This window comes from Curcuma longa, chromosome 20 (assembly GCF_044706935.1).
Source record: "Curcuma longa cultivar G26 ecotype Majalengka, Jawa Barat chromosome 20, ITB_CL_G26_1.1, whole genome shotgun sequence".
NCBI lineage: Eukaryota > Viridiplantae > Streptophyta > Magnoliopsida > Zingiberales > Zingiberaceae > Curcuma > Curcuma longa.
The window spans coordinates 1,034,457-1,057,446 of record NC_133880.1 but is presented as its reverse complement, the minus strand read 5'-3'; the positions used below and the strand labels follow the sequence as shown (position 1 = coordinate 1,057,446).

The following is a 22,990-nucleotide window of genomic DNA, read 5'->3' as shown; positions in this document are numbered from 1 at the left end:
AATGTGCACAATATTTATTGACAATTAAGTAATTATATTTTCCTTCCTTATGTGTGTCTATGGTTGGAATACTTAACACATCAAGAAAAGTGGCACTAGGCTCTGAATGGACCCCCTCACACAGGTCATTCGCCTTGGCGCTAAGAAAGCGAGCAAGATGAGATAATTTTTTATCCATGGCACTATGAGAGCGAGCGAGATAAATTTATATCTATGGCGCTATGACAGTGAGCAAGATATTTTTCCTTTTTTTATTGTCGCCTTAAACTGAATTAAGATGAGATCCCTCTAGATCGATCATAGGATATGAGAATCAAATCCGTGAAGCCTTCATTGAGCCGATTGCGAGTTTTATGATAATACGTCGTGAGACTCGGGTTAGCCATAGTGGGAGTGGCTAGACTAAGAATTGTATGGTGTTTTATTATGTTGTATGCGATACGCCCATAATGATGGAAGAACACCGTACCATGTGATCATACCACATGTGTGTAAAACGACCATTGAAGAGAATGATGAATGAGATCTCTGTTTCATCATTGTGTGAGCTCTTGGATCATAATTTGTTGATCCATCTGTACCCTTAGGACTTGAGATCTGTGTCATGAAAAGAAAGTTTGATGTCACTACTTTAGCATGCACCTTAGGGCTATGGTTGATACAGTCCAGCGGGACATGACTAGGAAAGCGATCAAGACTATTGAATTGACATAAGAACTCAAGAAAGATATCTAAATATTGCACCGTGTTTTGTGGCTCATACCTCGAGGGACTATGTCGACTTAGTGGCGATAAAGTCATGAGCACAAAACATTCAAGTTTTGACTTCGCTAGTTTTAAGAGATCCGAGATGTCAAAACTAATGAATATTGAAGATATCTAGGGTACCACGGGATTCCTTTAGAGTATTGTGATCTGTTAGTTTTAGTGATAACTTAATAGATCACTACTCATTTGTTGTGCCGACTCTCGTAAGGTCGCTCACTCCATTCATCGTATGATAGATTGAGAAGCAAGTATCGAGAGATGAATTGTTGTTAGTGAGCAACTGACATTTTATTGTGCCCTCTGTGGGCAAGTGGGAGATGTTATCGGTTGTTGCCCACAGTGGGCACCAATGGCAACCTTTGGAAAGAGACAGTCGCTGCCACCAAAGGTTGCCAACCTTTGGAAACAAACAGTGGTTGTTTGTTTTCTATAAAAGGCATTGAGGTCTCCTTCTTTTCCACCAATGCGCATGCCAACGAAGAGGATTTTCTCTCTTGGAAAGAAACTGCGCAAGATTTTCCCTTTTCTCTCTCTCTACTACACGAGTACGAGGCTTCTCTCACGGGACATCACCACCGGGTCCCGAGTGCGTTTGGAGCGAGAAACTACGAAGAAGACTCTTATAGACTTCTTCCCGATCCTACAAGATTCCACAACGCACAAGGCAATCACCTCAATCAAGATCTAACACATGGGAAATACTGTAGAAAGAATTTCAAGGCTCCATTAGAGTGATAGTAGTCAAACTCCAGACTCTTAGAAATGAGTTTGAGGCCTTGCTTACAAAGGTTAATGAAACTTTACGAGATTTTTTATCTAGAGTAATTTTGATTGTCAATCAAATGAGATCTTATGGAGAAAATATCACTGATACAATTATTGTTTCGAAAGTTTTGCAAAGTTTGACTCCTAAATATGATTATATAGTAACTGCAATCGAAGCAATTAAATATCTTTCAATTTTCTCTTTTGATGAACTAATGGGTTCTTTGCAAGCTCATGAGGCAAGGCGAAACAAATCAGTTGAGAAGAATAATGAAAAGACATTTCAAGCTTCTCAAGTAAAGGGAGAGATAGAAAAAAAGAAGACTTCTCTAGCAGAGGTTGTGGAAGAGGAGGTTTTTTGGTAGAGGATGCGGCAAAGAAAGAAGTCATTTTGATCGACAAGAGATACAATCCAACGGGGATCAAAAACGGAGCAAAACTCTATTCAGTGTTATGGTTGCAAAGGATTTGAGATATAAAGTTAAATTGCAGAAATGGCTCACAAGCAAATTATGTGCAAGAAGGAAACGAAGAAAGTAATTTATTTATAGTTCATTCTAATTCTAATGAAGTTCAAAATAATATTTGGTTTTTGGATAATGAATGTTCGAACCACATGACTGACAATAAGTCATTATTTAAAGAGCTTGATGAATCATAGAAGATGCTAATAAGACTTGGAGATAATAAACAAATACAAGTCAAAGGCAAAGGCACTATTATCGTGGAGACTAGCAATGGTAAATTGAAATTGCTTTATAATATTTATTTTGTTCCTAATTTGGCACATAGTTTGTTAAGTGTTGGTGTTGGATAATTAATGATGGATGGATATGCAATTTTATTTAATTATGGAGCGTGTGTTATTACTAACAAAGATTCAAGGCTGTCTATTTGTCAATATACAAATGACAGAAAATAAGATGTTTCCACTTAAAATATCTAATGTGAAAAACCAAGCTCTTATTGCTAGTGAAGATAATGAATCCAAAATGTGACATTTGAGATATGGGCATCTCAACATCAAAGGAATGCAACTTTTAAATTAGAAAGGTATGATCTTTGGATTACTATAAATTAGTGCTCTTGGTTTATGTGAAGGATGTGTTTATGGAAAACAAACAAGGCAACCTTTTCCAATTAAGCAATCATGGAGAGCTTCTGAATGTCTTGAGTTAATTCATGCTGATTCATGCGAACCTACGAAAACTACATCACTTGGTGGGAGTAAATATTTTTTAATGTTTATTGATGATTTTAGTCGAATGAGTTGGGTTTATTTCTTAGCAAACAAGTCAAAAGACTTTTGAGAATTTTAAAAAATTCAAGGTGCTTATGGAAAATCAAAATGGTTCTTTAATAAAAACTCTTCATACAGATCGAGGAGGTGAGTTTTTATCTAAAGAATTTACTCTCTTTTGTAAAGAACATGGTATCCATAGGGAGTTGACAACACCTTATACATTGGAGCAAAATGGTGTAGCCGAATGAAAAAAAAAATTGAACAATTGTAGAAATGCGTAGAAGTTTGTTGAATATCAGAGGGCTTCCAAATTTTTTATGGGCTGAAGCAGTGGCGACATCAGTCTACTTACTGAATATTTCTCCAACAAGAGTGGTCTTAAATTAAACACCATATAAAGCATGGCAAGGTAGAAAATCATCAGGAAATCACTTAAAATTTTTTGGATGTATTGCATATGCTTTGATAAATTCTCAATTTCACCATAAACTTGAGATGAAATCTAAAAAATAAATTTTTGTTGGATATTACAACCAATCCAAAGCATATCGATTATATAATCCTCTTAGTAGCAAATTAATTATAAGAAGAGATATAGATTATATTTTGATGAAGATTCAAACTGGAATTGGAATACACAAAGGTGAAGCGACTCGAGTTCATATCCTAATTGAAAATAGGTGTTGAATCATCTTCTTTGAGATCATCAGCTCCCTTACCATCAAATTTAAGAAGCAGTAGCTCATCGTCTCTACAAGATTCTTTTGATGAAACACCTCCAATAAAGGTCAAATTCTTAAGAAAAATTTATGAATCAGATCAATTTGCTCTATTTGATATAGATCCTACAACTTTTGAAGAAGCAATAACAAAGGAAGAATGGCAAAATGCAATGAAAGAAAAGTTATTGGCAATCAATAAAAATGAAACATAGGAGATGGTGGATCTATCTAAAGGCAAGAATGCAATTGACCTCAAATGGGTGTTTAAAATAAAATATCATGGTGATGAAACTATTCAGAAATACAAAGCTAGACTTGTTGCAAAAGGGTATTTGCAACAACAAGATATTAATTTCGAAGAAATTTTTTCTCCAATTGCTAGATTTGAAACTGTGAGAATTATCTTAGCATTAGCTGCATAATTGTATTGGTATGTTTATCAATTTGATATAAATCTGTATTTATTTTATTTCTAAATTGAGACTTACAAAAAGAAGTTTATGTAGTTCAACCTGAAGGTTTTATAATTGAAAGCAAAGAGACAAAAGTGTACAAGTTAAGAAAAATACTTTATGCGTTAAAACAAGTCCCAAGAACATGGTATAGCAAGATTGATAGCTACTTTCGATAAAATAGTTTCACAAGAAGTAAAATGAGCCCACTCTTTATGTGAAAAAATAAGATAGCAATGATTATATTATTATTTGTCTTTATGTTGATGACATAATATATATGAGCTCATCTGATTCTCTTTTGACTGAATTTAAATCTAATATGATGAAGAAATTTAAGATATCAGATAAGAGATTATTGTATTATTTTCTTAGTCTTGAAGTAAAGCAAGGAGTTGATGGAATTTTTATCTCACAAAGAAAATATATAACAAATCTTCTTAAAAGATTTAACTTACTCAATTGTAATCCAACTACTACACCCATGAATATAAAAGAGAAGTTGCAACTAGAAGATGGTTTAGAGAAAGCTAATGTAAAATATTTTAGAAGTTTGGTTGGAGGTTTAATCTATTTAACTTATACTAGACTAGATATTGCTTTCTCTGTTGGTGTAATTTTCAAGTTCATGTAAAATCCTACAAAGCATCATCATGGAGCCGCTAAAAGGATTTTACATTATATTGCTGGAATCGTGGATTATGAGATTTGGTATACTAAAGTTTTAAAATTCGATCTTTGCGGATTCACTGATAGTGATTGGGCAAGTTCACTGGATGATCGAAAGAGTATTTCGGTTAGTATTTTCAATCTTGAATCAAGGGCAATTTCATGGAGTTCAAAGAAACAAGCTACTACAATTCTATCATCTTCAGAAGTAGAACATGCAACAGCAACTTCAGCAGCGTGTCAAGCAGTTTAAGTTAGAAGAGTACTTGCAGATCTTCACCAACAATAAAAAGATACAACTAATATTTTTTTATAATAATAAGGCAACAATTGCAATGATAAAAAAATCTAGTCTTCCATGCGAGGACTAAATATATTGCTATTCGTCTACACTTCATTCAAGATTTAGTTGCAAATAAAGAAATTGAGATAGAATACTACAGTACACATGAACGAGTGGCGGATATCTTAACGAAGTCACTTTCAAGAGAAGTTAATTTATTTTAAATTACTCCTGGGATAAGTTAATTTATTTTAGATTACTCCTGGGTATTTGTAATTTTGAATCAAGGGGAAGTGTTGATAATTGATCCAAAATTAGAAACGGAGTTAATGAGGTGATGATGTGGCAATGAGTGGTAGTAATGGTATTTAGTGGTTAAAGAATGTCTATGTTCAATGTCTTTTCATTAGTTGAGTCAGTGGGGTATGTTTATGGAGTTAGTGGTTTATTTATATTATGTAAATAGTTTATAAATATGTTATGTGTTGTTGAATGAAATATTGGAAAAAAATATTATGTAATCTCCTTGTCTATTGTCTACTTCCTATTATCTTCCTTCTTAATTTTTTCTAACAAACAAGAGAATAAAGCAAAGAATAAGGGATCATGGATTGTAGCTTTTAATTTAGTGGCAAGAATGAGTGAGTCACCGATTTGATCTATTCTCACAAAGGCAAGGTTGCATCCCAAAGGATTGGTCAATGTGGGGATAGAGGCCTTCTAGGTGATCTATAGAGCGAGAAACCAATCTCTAGCAAACAAAAGAGGGTTTTATGGAAATGACACGATAGCAAATTGTGCATAAGGCGATCGAGATGATGGTTGAAGAACGTACTCAATCTTCAATTGATGTCTTAAGCAACGATATATGTGCCCTTCTCAAAGTGCCAATTCATTTTAGACCTCAATATATATATTATCATTTTGTCCAAGATTTGGACTCGAGTTAAAAGTCTGTATTTTCCATGTGCAAGGGTTGAATTTTTCTTCCCTCAGCTGAATTATTTGGAGTCATTTATATTAAACATTGTTCTAATTATTAATATTACGTGGGATCTATACATGAAACTAATGAAGCTATTATATTCTTGACTTGAATGGCATACTAGTCAAGTGAATTATGTGTAGGTCGATCTTACTTCTTCAAATCTCATAGACATGTCATTTTTTGCATCAAAGAATAGCTCATACATTCAAAAAATTTTAAAAAACAAATGTCAATTAACTATATATATGTGTGTGTGTGTCTTTTTGGTCAGCTGGTATAAAAGAAGAGGGAATCGATCGAAGGTGGTGGTGACTCACATCACATGCCTTTATCGGTTTCAGGTAAATGTACAAGGAAGGTGCAAGACAAGATCTTGTCCCTTACTAAATTAAATTAAAACATGCATGCATGGATCTCAAACTGCTGATCCACATGTCCGAGTCCAACGACCCAAAGAGAAACAAAGAAAGAAAGAAAGAAAGTTGGTGAAATTAAAGGGAGAGGTGTGACTCTCGAGGAAGCTTCTCTGAGGAGAGGAAAGGAGAGGAGATGCAAGATGGGGTATAGAGCTAGCAGCTTCAAAAGCTGACCAGGCCAGGCATGGCGAAGAAAGCATGCGTGCATGCTCCAGTATAGCACCTTGGATGCTGGAGTAAGAGATATGTGGGCGATATATATCCACCAATTTGGAGGCCATGAGAGAAAGACAGTGAAAGAAAAGAAAAAAAGCTAAGGTGGTGCATGGCATGGGGATAAGAAAGTACCATGCATTAGGCCCATGGGGAAGCTTCGCTTCTTTTGCTGCTACTTGCTCTTACTCAATTCCCTATCTACTAGGGTTACTAGGGTTGGGTTGGATTGCTTAAGGGTGGTGTCTTACATGCAAAATCTATTATATTATATATATATATATATATATCTTCAAAAAATATAATGTATAAACATTCAATGTTAGCTATCTAAAGTTTCCAGAAAAACAAATTTACAAGTATCTCAAAATGCTTCTGTGATATTACTCTTAAGACGTACGCTCGATCACAATATCCATGAATTATATTGCTTAGACATGACGCAAGAAAACATTGTTTGATTTTTAATTAATCGATAATATATAGCTCATCGTCTTAACTTCGTACAATTATACACTTAATCCATAAGACATGTTTCTTGCTTGGCCTCTTGTCATTTGAGATATTGCAGTTGAGCTATTGAACTTCTCGAGTGCTTCATACTTCTTCTCTTGGATGCTCCCTGCGCCTTTGATGTCATCCATGGAGGTTGGAACAATCATCTCTAGTCGATCGTTGCTCTTAGACAAGGTTTCCTGATCTTGATCCAGCATTGCCACAAATGATTCCATTTTTTGCACTTCGAGCTCATAAGCATCCGGCCACCCGACATTAGGGTTTTCACCATATGCATTATCATACCTCTTATAGTCGTCGTTTAGCAAGAATTCTTCAAGTGGTGTGGTTGTCTGTTGCTGCACTTGCATGCTTAGTTGCAATTGTTCTTCTCCGACGTATGGAGGAGGTCTTTGTAGTTGTGGCTCGAAGGAAAGACATCGATTATTCGAAGGATCCAAATTCTTTAGGGCGACAAGGTTTTCAGCAGCACCTGGATGGTGATCTCCAATACTATCTTTCAAAAGTGTTTGATATGCTCTCTCCAACATGTTTTCCATGTACTTGTCTTCTGCCTCGATCCGCAGTTGCAGGTGTTTTTGAATCTAAACAAGAGTTCGATCAAATAGAGTTTTCTTTCTTTGTTTTTAAATTTTCTATGAATACATTAATAACTGAAAGAATATAATTCTTACCTCTAATTGCTCATGCCATCTCCTGTCGATTAATTGCATCCTCATAGCTTGTGCCATCAAACTCCTATCAAGATTTATATATTTTAGCAGGCCTTTTTGCATGATCAATCTAAATTATATATGCATGGATATATATATGTAAACAAAAAATAATAATAGAAAACTCACTCATTTATCGATGGACTCATCGACATTGATGAAGAGGCTGCATTTCTTTGCAGTTCTGCAGCCATAAATTTTGAAATTTTTAGAAACGATAAAGATAGTGCTAACAATTAAGAAAGAAGAGCAAGATCATCACTGACCATCTTTAATTGTGCGAGCACTGAACTCTTTGTGAGGTTGCTTCCCGAGTCTAAATTTCTGCACAAACATTCTTCACATGTTTGAGTATATGTACTAGATCTTTGCTTAATTAATTACGTATATATCGAAAGAAAACTTACAATCTTTGATCCATATATATATATATACCTGGAGGTGGCTCTTGAGGTGGTAGAGAGTGAGGCCCTTGACTCCCATGACTCTCATGATAGTTTTTGGTGTAGCCTCTACAAGATCAATTAAATGATCATATAGAGAGAATTAAGAAGGATATATATATATATATAGCAAATAAGTATACTGTCAGGGCCTCCGAGTTGATTGACAGCATCGACAAAGCGGCCATGGAGTTCCCCAGTCCATCGAAGGCGAGGTTTGGGGTCAGTGGTGAGGACTAGGCCAGAATCCGCAGCTTGGACACACATCTGCCTTTCTTGAGAATTATTCATTGTGAAATTCTCAGAATTAGCAGCATGGAACATTCTCGATCTCTTTAAATCTTGATATATATATCTCTCTCTCTATCTACCACACCACACATAATTTTAATTAACCCTCCTCGATCCCTCCTCTCTCTCTCTCTCTCTACTCTTCTACTATACCAAAAGACTTGAGATTCAAGATGGAACAAAAAGGGAGCACAAATGAGCGAGGGAAGGGAAGGAATGGAATAGGGTTCTATATTTTGAGGAGATGGGTGATCGAGTGGTACATATAACACTTGGAAAGCCACACACTTGAAACCCTAGCTACTTTGAGACATGCACTCATATGTGAGTGATGAAAAAGAAAGGAAGAAAGAAAGAAAGAGGGGGTAAGCACATGATGATAATTAAGGCTATTATATTATATATTCTTCTATATAGTTTTATTATTAATTTCCATCAACCTTTTCAAAAAATCAACAGTGGAGATGCCCAGGCATGCAGCCATATTATACCTTCCTTTTCTTGTTTCTTTTTGTTTCAAAAATGAAAAATATATTTAAAAGGAAAAAAATAATTAATAATATAATGGTCTTGTATATATGTGTTGAGGTTATTTTCTTGTGTTGCTTTTAGTTTTTGGTGGTGGTATCTTTTTCTTCTTGACTGGATCCTCTTTGCTACAGCTTTCAATGTCTGCTTTATTTTTTGGTGTCCTATTGATATTTGTCCTCATTGTAAAATTTTCACATTATTGAAATGGAAGTTGAATAATAATTGTTTTTGGTAGTAAAACTTTAAAAGAAGATAATACTGAGTAATTTGTGATTTGTATACAATATATGGTGATTGGTGAACATAAACATTTCTGAATTTTTATTAGAATTAAAGAGAATATATATTTGGTGTGAAATTGCATAGAAATGTCCAGCCAATCACTTAGAATATTTAGTTCAAAAAGGCAATCATTCATGTAGTGTTATTATATGAAACATTCCTCCTTTTTGCAATTAAATAGGATCATGTTAAAACTTAGGCATTAAGGATGTGGACGTATTACAAATGGCAAATTAAAGACACAAGTTTGATACATATAAATATTGGGGACAACTACTGATTCGATCCGAGATCAAGGGATGAGATGACTCAGCAAAGTAACCATGATCAAGTAATTTCGACTGGTTGAATACAAGTCAAGTTAGCTTTCAATAGACCATCTTCCTTTAGGTCGGCTTCAATAGATCGACTTCTTTTAAATCAATTTTTAGAACACTATGTAATAAGAAGGTCCTTTGAACAAAGATCTAAAAAGACTTAAGAAAGAGGTTAGAAGGGAGGCTAGGCGAACCTTGGCAAAACCTCTCTGATGCTTAAGTCAGATCTCGAAGAAAAAATAGAGAGAACGAATAGAGAAAAGTAAGGAAAGTAGAGAGTTATAAATTGCTTGCTTTGGTATTGCAACTGATTATCTTTAAATAAAAAGTGAAAGGATGACCTTGATTCCGAAAGAGCATACCTCTTTGTTTCATTGTCGAGAGAATCCTCTTTTGGTGATAAGTGCTTTAACAACCGTGTCTTTTGATGATGGATGCTTCAACAATAGCCTAGTTGAATAGTTGAATTGAATCAGAGTTCCTATTTGGGCAAACTAAACTTGAAATGATTATAACAGAATTGACTTGAGGTCTTCTATCAGGAGTTGACTTGACTTGAAGTCGATTTGACTAGACCTTAGCTCAACTTGACTTGACTCGAACTCATCTTGACTTTGACTTTTAATTTGACTATGGTATATGGTGTTGACTTTCTTTAACCATATATAAGCTACATTAGGTTTTAAAAAGTGACAAATAGGATTTCTTTTCTTCAAAAATATAGTGACCTAATTTCGTGCTTCATTGGTTTGACTAAATTAAATGAAGACATATATGTAAAATATAAAAATATATGTTTGTTATAATTAAATAAAGACATCTACAATTTAATATAAAAATTGAATGTGACACTTAAACTAAATGATAACATCTAGTTAACTCAATATAAATATCATAGAAATTAAATTATCAATGGGACACCAAAAATATCAATAAAAATTATAGAGATCTTATATTAAAAGAGATTTTAACTCTGGTTTTATTTTAGGCTAGAGTATTTTTTTAAATAAATAAAAATCATTTTGCATTTGAATACATGATGAGAAAAATTATACATTAACTATTCTTATTATATGTCTCTTTCTTACAGTATTTTAGTCTACGAATTACAGCATTAATTATACAACTCTATCTCATGTAATAATATTTTTATCAAAACATTGTTCTATGTTTCCAAACATTAAAACCTACAAAAAGAATGATACAAAATAACATTTAAAATTCAAAGGAAATGGTATGAAAATGATAATTAATTTTTATTAACATATAATTTGTAGACCATTAAAAAAACTCTTTAAGCATGGTTATCTCCTACCATAGGAGTTTCTTGATTGCCTTGGTATCATCGAGAAATTTTTCATTACAAAGACAATGTAAAAAAAAATCAAAAATAAAACTTATTATGGCAAAATTTACTAAATCAAATCATTATTAGTTTACATGTAGCTTAATATGATGTGAATTGTTGGGCCACTCCATTTTATATTTGTTTAACTAACACACAATGTAATTCTCGATCGAGTTTCTACTTTCATTGAAGACAAGTTTAAATTTAAGACTTTGACAATATCTCTTAATTAAGGTCTGTACCAACTAATTATTTGGCACTCTCACTCCCCGATCGAGCATTCTTATTTTATTTTATATTAATTCTGCATTTCAACTACAAGGATGAAAACTAATGAAGGGTTAACTAACTTAGAATTGTAGTGTGAACTTCCAAATGACCACAATAATGATGATTAACATGCTTTTGGAAAGCATCTTTTAATAATTAATAAATTGGATGCATCCATCATGTTCCTTTTTCTTGATTTGATAAAGGGGAGTGAGAAAAAGAGACTGTTAGCTAGGCTTTACTTAATTTAATTACTAAAAAGCATTGCAAGTGGTTCGACACTATGGTGTAATTTGTTAATTCATTATCAAGTTGAATAGGATCGTTGTGCAAACTTTGCTCCCAATGCATAGTTGAGTTGGTTACGATAAAGCAAACTTACTGAAATAGACAAGGATCAAATCTCGACGAAGCCAAGACAATACCCTTTCCTGTCATGACCAACTGCAGCTTCTCGATTTACCTCCTCACAGATGGTCGTGAAATCGATTATGTGGAACCACTAGAATAGCGAATTCCATCTTTTGTTGAAGTTATGCAAACTTTATTAGGATAAAGTAAATTAAATTAAAAACAATCAACCATTGAATTGGAAGTTCTATCAAGATATAGTGTTGATCTTGTTCTCGACAGTGTTAGCTAGCCTTGCTAACCATGTGAGAGTTGGGGTTTACAATCCACAAGACGTGACTTGAAGTCGACATGCAGTGGATGTCAGTTCACAACTAGACTGGCATAGAACCTTAGACAACAACTTTTTTCCTCCCACAACTTGTCACCACTGTTCTACTTTTTATGTTTTTAACAACACTAAGAAAGAGACCATGTTAAGTTTAATAAGATTATGTTTATGTACAACAGAAATTATGATGGTAGGCTGTTGCTTACAAGCTATGAAGATCTGATTCTTCTTTTCATCAGATCACTGACTCACATTATCCACTGCGAGGCAACAATTTTGCCATTGCCACATCTCATGAGTCTTAATTCTATGAGCTCATGTGGTCGTCAATTACTTGTTGATCGAGGAGGAAATTTACAAGAACAAGACCAGCAGCCCAGACATCATCATCCATTACATATTCATCGGGAGAATGGCTGATACCCCCACGGCATCGAACAAACACCATCCCCACCTGCTTTAATACCGACAATATTGAATAAAATTGATGATTGTAGTGATGATTTCATTGTTTGAAGACCACAGAGTTACCTTGGTAAGATGAGACATTGCCATTGCATCATGCCCCGCTCCGCTCATCAGTATCGGCACTTCCCTAATGATTTTTCTTGACATCTTCTTCATGGTTGAGTGAGCTGCTTGTTTGAGTTGTCGACTTAGATCAGAGTCGCAATGTACTGCCCCTGCATTATGCTGATGGAACTGGTGTGTCAATGTAACTTTCTAAACAAAACTAGGAAGGACATATCGTGTACCTTACGCTCGATAGTACAGTTAACCATCCGATTGTCACATATTTGATAGATTTGGCGTGAAAATTCTGAAATTACAACTTCCCTCGCCTCATCATCCATTGCTCGTACATCAACAGTGAAGTTTACCTGCAAAAATCAAACATCAAATTATCATAAATTGGTCCATTATAGAGATACTAATCGTGATTGAAGAATGTAACTTGCCTGGCCTGGGATGACATTGCTTGCACCTGGCCAGGTAGATATCTCCCCCACTGTGCAAACCAATCCCGAAAAGGATTCTTTGCTGTAGCATCCACACTGCTCGTTGCAGGTGAAGACTCTATCAGGATATTTGCATAAACTCTCAAGATTTACAATAAGTTCAGCCGCTGCGGTTAATGAATCTTGACGCATTAGCATTGGAACAGTACCTGCATGCCCCTGAGAACCAGTTACTTTTACCTGAAAAGTAGATGTTCCATCTATTACTTGGCAGCTACATTGGAGGATGAATATTCACTTGAGTAGAACATATAGGGAGACTTAAGTATATAGCCACTTTCTGATGAATCATAGTAAGATTAGCCCCTGAGCAATTTCCAAAGTGATGTTTGTTCTAATTTAAGAAAATCACTTTGTTCTAATTTAAGAATTGATTAGTAAAAGTTATATTTAAGGAGCCAAACTGAATTTTTGATGAGGTCGAAATCAAACTTCTTAGTAATTCATGAGCATTTAATCATATCTTTCATGAAAGCATAAGTTACAATGAGCTTGATGGTCAAAACTGAATAATAAAAGACAAACTAATCATAAAAAGAGCATACAACTAAAAAGTGTAAAAATAGTACTAGTTTAGTGAACTCATACACCAAAATAACAAGGTCAGCATCAACTACAGTTTCAAGTTCTAGTTTCTATGTAAAAAGAGAGATATTTAAGAACACTTTACACTTGCCACACTAATATTCAGACTCTTTAATACTTTTATGATTCATTTCTTGGTGAAAAGATATATAATGGGTAAAATCTTTCTCTACTGCATGTAATTCCCTGAATTGTGTTATATAATAGTCCTTATCCCTCACATAAGTTTTTTGATTATTTCCTGTTGATATATGAGCTTTTTCTACTGATGAGAGAAATTTCAGCTTTGCGATGCAAGGTAACTCACGGCATTCTGATATGAATATACTTGCTAATCAGTCCACATTTTGGATACTGGAACTTCTTTTAAGATCTTCTATTTCCCACTCAACCAAGAGAAGTTAACTTGAAAGAGTATGTTAGCTGTACTATAGTTTATAGCAAAAGAAAATGATACATTATGCAGACCTTTAATCGTGTTTGTCCAGCAATTCCTTTGACAATGCCAAGAGGATAACCAAGAGATTCCAGTACAGGACCTTGTTCAATGTGCACCTGTGGCAAAAAATAAGAACACAAGTATTTTCACATAATGCCAGTCATACACAAATGCCTTTTAAAACAAACAAAGAATATGAGAGAAAATAAAGAACTTCTATAGCTAGAATGTACCTCTACATAGCCCCACACAGATTCAGGACCATACTTGACCTGAAGAAGACTTCCATCAGTGCCTTCAAAAGAATTTGCTTTCAGCGCATCTTGAATTGTGACACCACTAGAAGTTTTGCACAATCAGGAAGTGGAAAAGTAATGGATGAAGATGAAACTAGTTGTAGTTGAGAAAATCACTTCTTATCAGATGTTTTCAACACTGATGCAGGGAGCTGACCAGCAATAGCTGCACTGCCAAGAAATGTAGACTGAAACCTTACGCCCTCCTCATCACTAAATGCAATGATCTAGAAGTTTCACAAACCAATGAAACAGGACAGATTTTAGTTTAGGTTTTGAATCCATGAAGCCAGAATAAAATATGATGAAACTATGATAAAAACAAGACTCAAGGGATTCATCAAATACACTAAACAAACATCAATATTGTTTATTTCAAGCAAAACCAATGTCATTATTGTTGACTGAAGATTAATGAATTGATAGGCACTGCTTCAAAGAAATTATATTTTGAAAGATCCTCACTTCTGTTGTATATATAACCTAGTGATTGGTAGAAGAGGCAAAATCTTTCATTTTCCTAGAGGCTATAGGTTCAGTCGCTCAAGTAATCAAAAATAAACTTTTAAGCATATTGAAAGTTTAATTTGTAGCTGAGGATAAGGTGGTGTTATTCAGTTATTAATAGATGCTATGATGCACCCACCTTATGTGATCTAATCTAATGAATAAAAAAAATTTAAAATAACAATAATTTGCCTTTAAAAACACAACCCTCAGTCTGAGAATATATATCAATCATTTCCGGCTTGAAATTCACAGTAGAAGGATATATTAGTCTAAGTGGTCTAGCAGAAAATTTTACCAAGTCAATCTTAAAAACTGATAAAGAAAAGTTCTTAGTCATCACAACATCTCTCTGAAGTGGCAAAAAAGTTTCAATATGTTTGTTGGCAATGCTGATAGCAGGTTGGTCATCAAGGTGCATAATCATAGAATCTATATGGCCATAAATCCAAACTGCTCCAACAGTGCAAGTAGTTGCATCATCTTACAAAAAATTGTTTGAGCCATTGCTACACTCTGCTTTGCATTGAATGAGAATAATACAACAGTGCAATGAACAAGTACAACAGCAAATTGAACTTGAATTCAAGTAAGAGTACATGAGCAAAAGAAGAATTCTTCATTTATGTTCTCAGAGGAAAGAAGTACAAGCCTAACAGTACAAGCCTCAAAACAAAAATAGGATCCCTCTAGAGCTAAGACATTTCACCAGCTCAAAATTGAGTTACAAGGACAGTGTCACTAATAAGGTGTAATGGATGAGGTGAGAAAAGCAGTTCAAAAGGTAGCAAGATGCCACACCTGACGTCAATGTAGTAGTAGCATAAAGAGAAGACCTGGAGGTAGATATCACTCGGACAGTGGCAAAAATAGTGGAAGCTGTAAGAGGAGAAACAACCAAAGCATATTTTACCAACAAATGGGCAAATGATTGGCTAGGTCATATGAAGGATAAATGGTAGGGCCTCAAACTTTGAAACTACAAGATTCTCCAGTAGCTACAAAGCTTAAAGATTTGAATGTGCTGGAGAATGAGAACCTATTGGTAAACTCTCTGCAACATAGACATCAAGATAAAGCATGGTCTTAATATGGAACAGTAGAATCAATAGTAATTGTGAGTGGGCTAAAAGAATCATCAATCTCAAAAGGAAATTTGATAATTAGAAATTCTTTTTTTTCTCATCTTTTATTATTATTAGTGAAGGGATGAAAAAATATGATCCATCCCCATTTCCTCAAGCTTTAGAAAATATTATTAATGCCACATGAGAAACAACAATTATGCATAGAATAAACTGACAAAAAGAAATATCATTAAAATGTAAGAATCCCTCCCTGACTAGGGAGGTAACAGTAATAAGGAAAGAAAATCTAAATAGATTGCTTGCTATGAAGGCAAGGAAGGTATATCTTTGGAATCATCCTAGTTGCATTAGAAGGCACTTTCACAGCTTAACTATCCGACCCTTAAGGCCAAGGAGGGTTAAGATTAGTTATTACCTTTGATACCCTCATTAAAGTGTCATCTCCCCCTCCCCAATTAATAAATGGGGGATTGTGATCCCTTTTAAAGACTCTAAGCCAAATAAAATTGAAAATGAACTAATATTCTCTGAAAAATAATTCTATGTTCAAAAGGACTCAATCAAACAAATAAATCTTCTAGCAAAAATCAACAGGGTGTCCCATTTTACCAAATTATCATAGCAACTCCCTTTTTGATTTATCATCAAAAGGGCATCTCACTTGATATATTCTACCAATTCACCCTTCTAATCCTCCTTTACCCTCATGCTACACCCTCACCTAGTCGCTCAAATTAAGTAGGCAAGCTGCCTAATTGGTCTAACATGCATGGCTAAGCAAAATCATACATCACTTTTAGTCAAAATTCATACATGAATTATAAAATCAATTATATATATAATTTCTTTTGAAAGTAGAGAGAAAAGTAATAAAAATTTAGCAATGAATTTTTAAAAATTTACTACATGAGTTATAAATTTTATAAAAAAAATCATAAAATATAAAAAAAAACTTTTAAAAAATAATAATTATCAAAATGATATAAATTCTATAAGTTTATAAGCAAGTGAAATATAAATTTGAAAGTGTGATAATTTTTGTCAAAACTAGTTATGTAGCAGTCTTGGTTAGAAATGCTAAAATCCTTATAACAATTTTGAACAAGCATGACTATTTTCGAGTCGTTTGTTCACTTTTTTTTTTTTTTTTGATTTACAAGGGGTGTCTGGGCAGCTAGCACCAACTAGTCCCCTTGGCTGACCGGCCCTGCCCCACGGCCTTCAACGAGAGTCCCCACCGGCCAGCGAGGGTAAATCAGGAGGATTCACGCCGTTTGTTCACTTTGAAATCATGTGTAGTGTAGTAGTTTTTGCAAAATTGCTACATGGATTTTGTCACTTTAAAAATATAGATTTTAATAGCATCCTAAAATACATTTATCTATTCAGATTTAAAATTTAACTCAAAATGACTATTTAGCAATTTTGACCAAAATTATTTTTGAGAAGGTAACTTTGAGAGGCTTGGCGCAACAGTAAAGTTGCTTCCATGTGACCTGAGGTCATGGATTCAACTTGCGAAAACAACCTCTTACAAAATGCAAAATAAGACTGTGTACAATAGATCCAATATGGTCCAATCCTTCTTCGAAATCTCGCATTAGTAGAAACTTCATGCGCCAGATTGCCCTTTAAGGTAACTTTGAGAGCATGGGTGGATTCCAATGAATATATCTATATATTTAAAATTCAAAATTTGATTTAAAAATGGTCATATAACAATTTTATTCAAAATTACTACATGATCATTTTTGAGTCGTTTGATCATTTTAAAAACATGTGGACTCCACCTCTAAGGGTGTATATATCCGTTTGATCATGTAAGCAATTTTGGAAAAACTAGGTGACCATTTTTGAATTGTTTGGTGTCTTTCAAAATATAGGTGGACTGCAATAGCCACCTCTAAAAGTGCATTTTAGATTAAAAAATAGATATTTAGTAAACTATTTTGAGTCGTTTGATCACATTGAAAGCATAAGTGAACTCCATGGCCATTAGAATGGATATATAGTCATTTTTAAGGAGAAATTAACCATGTAACAACTTTGGACAAAATTGTTATAGTCATTTTTATTTTTATTTTTTGTTACTTTAAAAGCATGGGTGGACTCGAATGGTCCTAAAATGCATCTGTCTATTCAAATTAAAATTTTAACTAAAATTGAAAATGTTATTATTTTTAGGTTATTTGGTTATTTTGAAAGCATGAGTGGACAACAATTCCCTAAAATGGACATATCTATTTAGATTTAAAATTAAGTAGAAAATGACCATATAGTCGGGTAAATTCAAATTCAAAATTTGACTAAAAATAGTCATATAAAAGCTTTGCCAAAATTGTTACATGGTTATTTTCTTTAAATTTTGAATTTGAATAGTGAAATTCCCTCTAAGAGTCATTGGAGTTTTCCCTACTTTCAAAATAACCAAACAATGTGCAAATAGTTATATAACACTTTTGGCCAAGAAGTTTTGATTAAGACAACTCCATCAAAATTGCTACATTTTAATTTTGATTAAATCTGCTGCTATATAGCTAATATTGATTAAAATTATCTAATTTTTGAATTTATATCACTTTTTTAAAAAATAATTTGTTCAAAAATTTACAGAATGTGTCACTTTGATATTTGTTATTTTTTAAAAAGAAACATTTTGTGATATTTTTAAAATTTATCTTTAATTTTTTTAAAAAAATAATTTATAATTCATATAAAATTTTTAAAAATTATATTATAAAATGTATATCACTTTGTTCTCTATATTTTTTTAAAATTATAATTGATGTAGCATGAGTTTACTTAGGCACGTGTGTTAGAACGGTTGGGCAGACGGTTTAATTTTTTTGGGTGGGTAGGTGAGGGTGCAATGGGATTAAAAGGGCAAATTTTGCATAATGCACTTAGTGGGGCAACCTTTCGATGATAAATCAAAAAGTAATGCCTATCAACAATTTCATAACACAGAGATGTCCTTTTGATTTTTATCCAATATCTTCTCTAAACATAGGCAGTCCGGTGCACGAAGCTCCCGCCAATGCAGGATCTTAGAAAGGGTCTATTGTATACAGGATTACCTTGCTTTGCAAGAGGTTATTTTCAGCATTCAAACCCGTAACCTCTAGGTCACACGGCAACAACTTTACTATTGCGCCAAGGCTCCCCTTCTCTAAACAAGATAATGACTAAATAAAATCCCTTAACTATTAAATATAAAGGATCTACCAAAATGAGCGCTTACAAAGTCTAAATATTTTGAAATTAAATTCTTCATATGAATTATCATCTCCTCCACAAGTAGAACTTGACTCTAGGAGAGTTTTGTTTTTTGCTCTTGTTAATAATTGTTTCACCAACTATGTTTAGCATGGTTCCTTTATTAACTTTTCCCTTGGTCGTCATTTCCAATACTAAGGTACTCATGTATCTCCTTTTGGTTTCTTGTTTTGGTTCTTGAGGAATTAAACATTGACTTCATTGGCATCTTCTTTCTATTCATTTGTCTCTTTCAATGAATAAGAAAATGTTGCAACTAACACAGAGCAAGAATGGTGTTTGCATATCCACAAATTCTCAAGGAGTTTGAAAATGATAAGAAGATTAGCATAAAAGGGTAACCTATAACAAAGTCAACATGCAAAAACAAAGACTCAATTTTCTCTCAATGAGATACTCTTAATAAAATGGAGATAAAGGTTTTAGAGTAGATGTTAGAAGTATGAGACAATTCAAAGTTCATGAATCCAAAAACATAATATATAATAGCACTAAGTATTTTGTAGTAATTATTTACTTAGTACAAGTTCTTTCTATGAATCAACATACATCTCCCATATTAGCTCAACATAAGTTTTAGATGGTGGTTGGTTGTAAGATTGTTTATAATACGGTCGGTGGGTGTGTTCTTTAAAGGACCAACTTGTCACAAGATACATTTAGGGTTATGTTACATGCTTTTTATATTTAAGCCAATAGGACCTTTAGGAATTGTCTATAACGTAGGTGTTTGGGATATTCTACAGAAGAGTACACACTATAATTTTTTTATGCTCGTGGTTGTATATAATAAGCTTCCTCTATTAAAGAAGGCAAAAAATAGATTGTCTTCTCTTTGAATTTTATGCCTAAGTCCGCTCAGAAACCTAAACAATTAAAGGTGCATCTTTCCTAAGATTATGTCTGTGTAACTTTTCAAATTGTGTGTAACTTGTCAAATTGTCATCTATATTCTACTATAATTAAAAATGATTATTATGAATTTTCATTTACCATGCAATTGATTCGTAAATATGATGGAACATCTTTTACATCTAGTTTTTGTTTCATCTCGAACCATTGTGAGATAGATTCTAGTCATTGGTTGTAGTTTAACCTCAACAATTGTCCAATATTCAGTAGTTGGTTCAATGATTTTGATTTTGGCAAATTGTGTTTATTCAAAAAAGGTCATGTTATGATCAAAACAGCCTTCACTTTAGCTAACAAACTAACAAATATATTAAGAAATGATCATGCATCAAAATTAGGGCAGCTATCTTAACATGTACTGATCATTACTTGCATAAAAATGACTTAATTCTCCTCTAAGAAGGATGATATGGTTGTGGCGAGGTACATGTTATCCATGGAGTTATATATGAACCGAATTAACATGTTACTTGCAAAAATTCGGTTAAACCGAATAAATCGATCAAACCGAACGAATTTTAAAAATTCGGTTCGGTTATTTCAGAATTTCAGTTATTTTTTCTAAAAAAATCGATTAATTCAGTTCGGTTTCAGTTTTAAAATTCCTGATCGCAAGTTAAACCGAATTAATCAAAATAAAAAAATAATCTATAAATTCTTAAGTTAGTAAACTTATAAATCCCTAACTAATTGATAAATTTTTCATAATATTTAAAAAATTTGGTTATTTCGGTTAATTCAATCGAAAACCGAATTAATTGATATTTTATCGGTTCGGTTTGTTCGGTTTTTATTTGAAAATTCGATCGGTTCGGTTAGTTTAAAAAAATTCGGTTTGGTTTAGTTTTGATTAATTCGGTTCGGTTTTAACCTAATACTTAGTATATAGTGATAGTATTGTAGCACGATGAACAGGTTATAGATTGGCAGTAGTGTTATCTCCTCTAGGAGGATGGGTGATGGCAGTTTGAGCAGACGATGCTACAATATTCAGAAATGGAGAATAAGATTCATGTTTAACTAACAAGACATGCTAACACCTTAAATGGTTTAAAGCACAATTACAAGGAGAAAAAATAGTCCAAGGGGTACCATTCTAACATCTATAATACTAAAGATAAATGCAAAAAATAAAGTGAGGGGATGCCTCAATAGATAAAAGTGCTTGTTTAAAAAATAACGATAATATTTTAAATCAGCTACTTGGGAACAAATGACAAAAAGAATGATGAGTATCAAAGAGGATTATAGCTTGTATACTCTTTCATTCCATTATATTGGCATGCATTTTTACATATATCAGCAATTTATAATGTTACGAACAAACAACAAAGAAAGATACACTAACCTCTATTGGTCTCTTGAGTTTGAGCAATTTCCCACTTATCTTTAAAACTTTCAAAGCAGAGATTGCAGATATAATGCCCAACGATCCATCGAACCTTCCAGCATCAACAACAGTGTCCTGTTTCAGCCAGGAAACCCTATAAAAGTGACTATTCTATTCACAAAACTCAAAAACACAAACAGATAAGAGATGTTCATGAAGGCTTACATAGTGAGATCCGATTAATAAGGTCTCTTCAGTTCTATTAACACCCTCAATTCGGCCATGTATGTTTCCTATTTGATCAACCCACCTAAATGCCAAAACCATTAAGTCAGATGCTCATATCAAGAGAATATGATGTCAAACAGAAAGGCCAGATAATACGTTCTCAACCCAGCATCTTGCATCCACTTGATTATTAGTTCTGCAGCTTTCCTCGAGGCTAGACTTAGGAATGTCCTCTCAAGATATCCATCAGCATCAGATATCTGTTCAAAAGAATAATCAACTTTTCAATATCAAATACTTTCTTAAGATGGATCTCATAAGAATTAAAGAAACCATATGTCCACATCAACCATCAAACTAATACAACTACTGGCATCAACATGTGTAATCAGCCAGACAACAAGAGCACAACAAAATTGGCACAAGAACTGCCTATTTCAACACATCACACATGAGAACATATAATTATTTTCAAGTAATCAAGAATAAATCATTTTTTTTGGTCTTTATATCATACTTTTTTTTTGTGAATGGTATTTCAAGAACACGTACAACACTTTGTTACCAGTATTGTGGATCAATTTTAAATGCTAATATATGTAAAGAGCAAGGGACCAACGACGAGGTATATACGTGCAAAGCATTCGATGTTGACTTCACCAATAAAAAAATGAAAAATTCACTCAAGCAGAATCTTCCTGACAGCCTCTACGACCGCGGCCAGTTCGCATCACGGATTTGATAAATATTTTTAAGGAATATTTTTGACGAATCTTTTATTACTGGCATCCAAAATCCATCTAACGTTGTCGAAGACTGTGAGAACAAAAACAAACATTAAAAAAAAAGAAAACGGAAACTTTCCGCACCTTCGCGAGCTGATTGATCCTTTCCACCGCTTCATCCCTAAGAATCTCTCTCAACAACTCACTCCCTTCGTCTCCAATGCTCTCTTCCTCTAAACCTTCCATAACCCAGGTAAATAGCCGAAACTTGCAATTTAAATAATAAAACAAATCGACGACAAAAAAATCGATTACCTGCAACAATAACAAGCGATAGGGAAATCAACAGCAATGAGATCAGCGCATTTTTCCGAAGAACGGAAGCCATTCGGCCTCCTCCCTCGCTCCGCTGATCCACAAGCTGTCTGGCTCGCAATTTGCAAAGTGGCTCGTCTCCTCCATAAACCAGAAATCGAAACGTCCGTTGCTCCCGCGGATCAATTGACTATCCGAAGCCCTTGCGATGTTGTAAGCCCTAGCCGTCAGATCAAAGGCTCGGGAATCTCCTTGCTCGACTAAATTGTTCTCGAAGAAGTACACGATAACGCTTCCGTAGTGGACAATGACTCTCCTCTCCTTCTCCCGTGGTGGACAATGACTCTTCCGTTGGATT

General features: G+C 33.9%; 2 protein-coding genes across 3 annotated transcripts; both read right to left on the bottom strand.

Annotated features, from left to right (window-relative positions):
- Nucleotides 1-7,028: 7,028 nt before the first annotated feature.
- On the bottom strand, nt 7,029-8,515 carry LOC141813509 (myb family transcription factor APL-like). The gene is made up of 6 exons (XM_074701480.1): nt 8,335-8,515; nt 8,184-8,260; nt 8,015-8,072; nt 7,878-7,932; nt 7,710-7,773; nt 7,029-7,619 (listed from the first exon to the last, which is right to left on the bottom strand). Exons 1-6 carry the CDS (start codon nt 8,513-8,515, stop codon nt 7,029-7,031), a joined length of 1,026 nt encoding a protein of 341 aa, XP_074557581.1.
- Nucleotides 8,516-12,057: 3,542 nt separating this feature from the next.
- Nucleotides 12,058-22,736, bottom strand: LOC141813426 (putative allantoate deiminase). Of its 2 annotated transcripts, none has more exons than XM_074701393.1 (12): nt 22,633-22,736; nt 22,462-22,556; nt 21,749-21,852; nt 21,590-21,674; nt 21,383-21,499; nt 14,369-14,478; nt 14,189-14,294; nt 13,985-14,071; nt 12,872-13,111; nt 12,668-12,793; nt 12,444-12,605; nt 12,058-12,366 (listed from the first exon to the last, which is right to left on the bottom strand). In XM_074701393.1, the coding sequence occupies exons 1-12, from the start codon at nt 22,703-22,705 to the stop codon at nt 12,220-12,222; spliced, it is 1,452 nt and encodes a 483-aa protein (XP_074557494.1). In that variant the 5' UTR covers nt 22,706-22,736; the 3' UTR covers nt 12,058-12,219. The 2 variants fall into 2 exon arrangements, with proteins under 2 accessions (XP_074557494.1, XP_074557495.1); XM_074701394.1 differs by having other exon boundaries at nt 22,462-22,550; nt 22,633-22,735.
- Between the last annotated feature and the right edge of the window lie 254 nt (nt 22,737-22,990).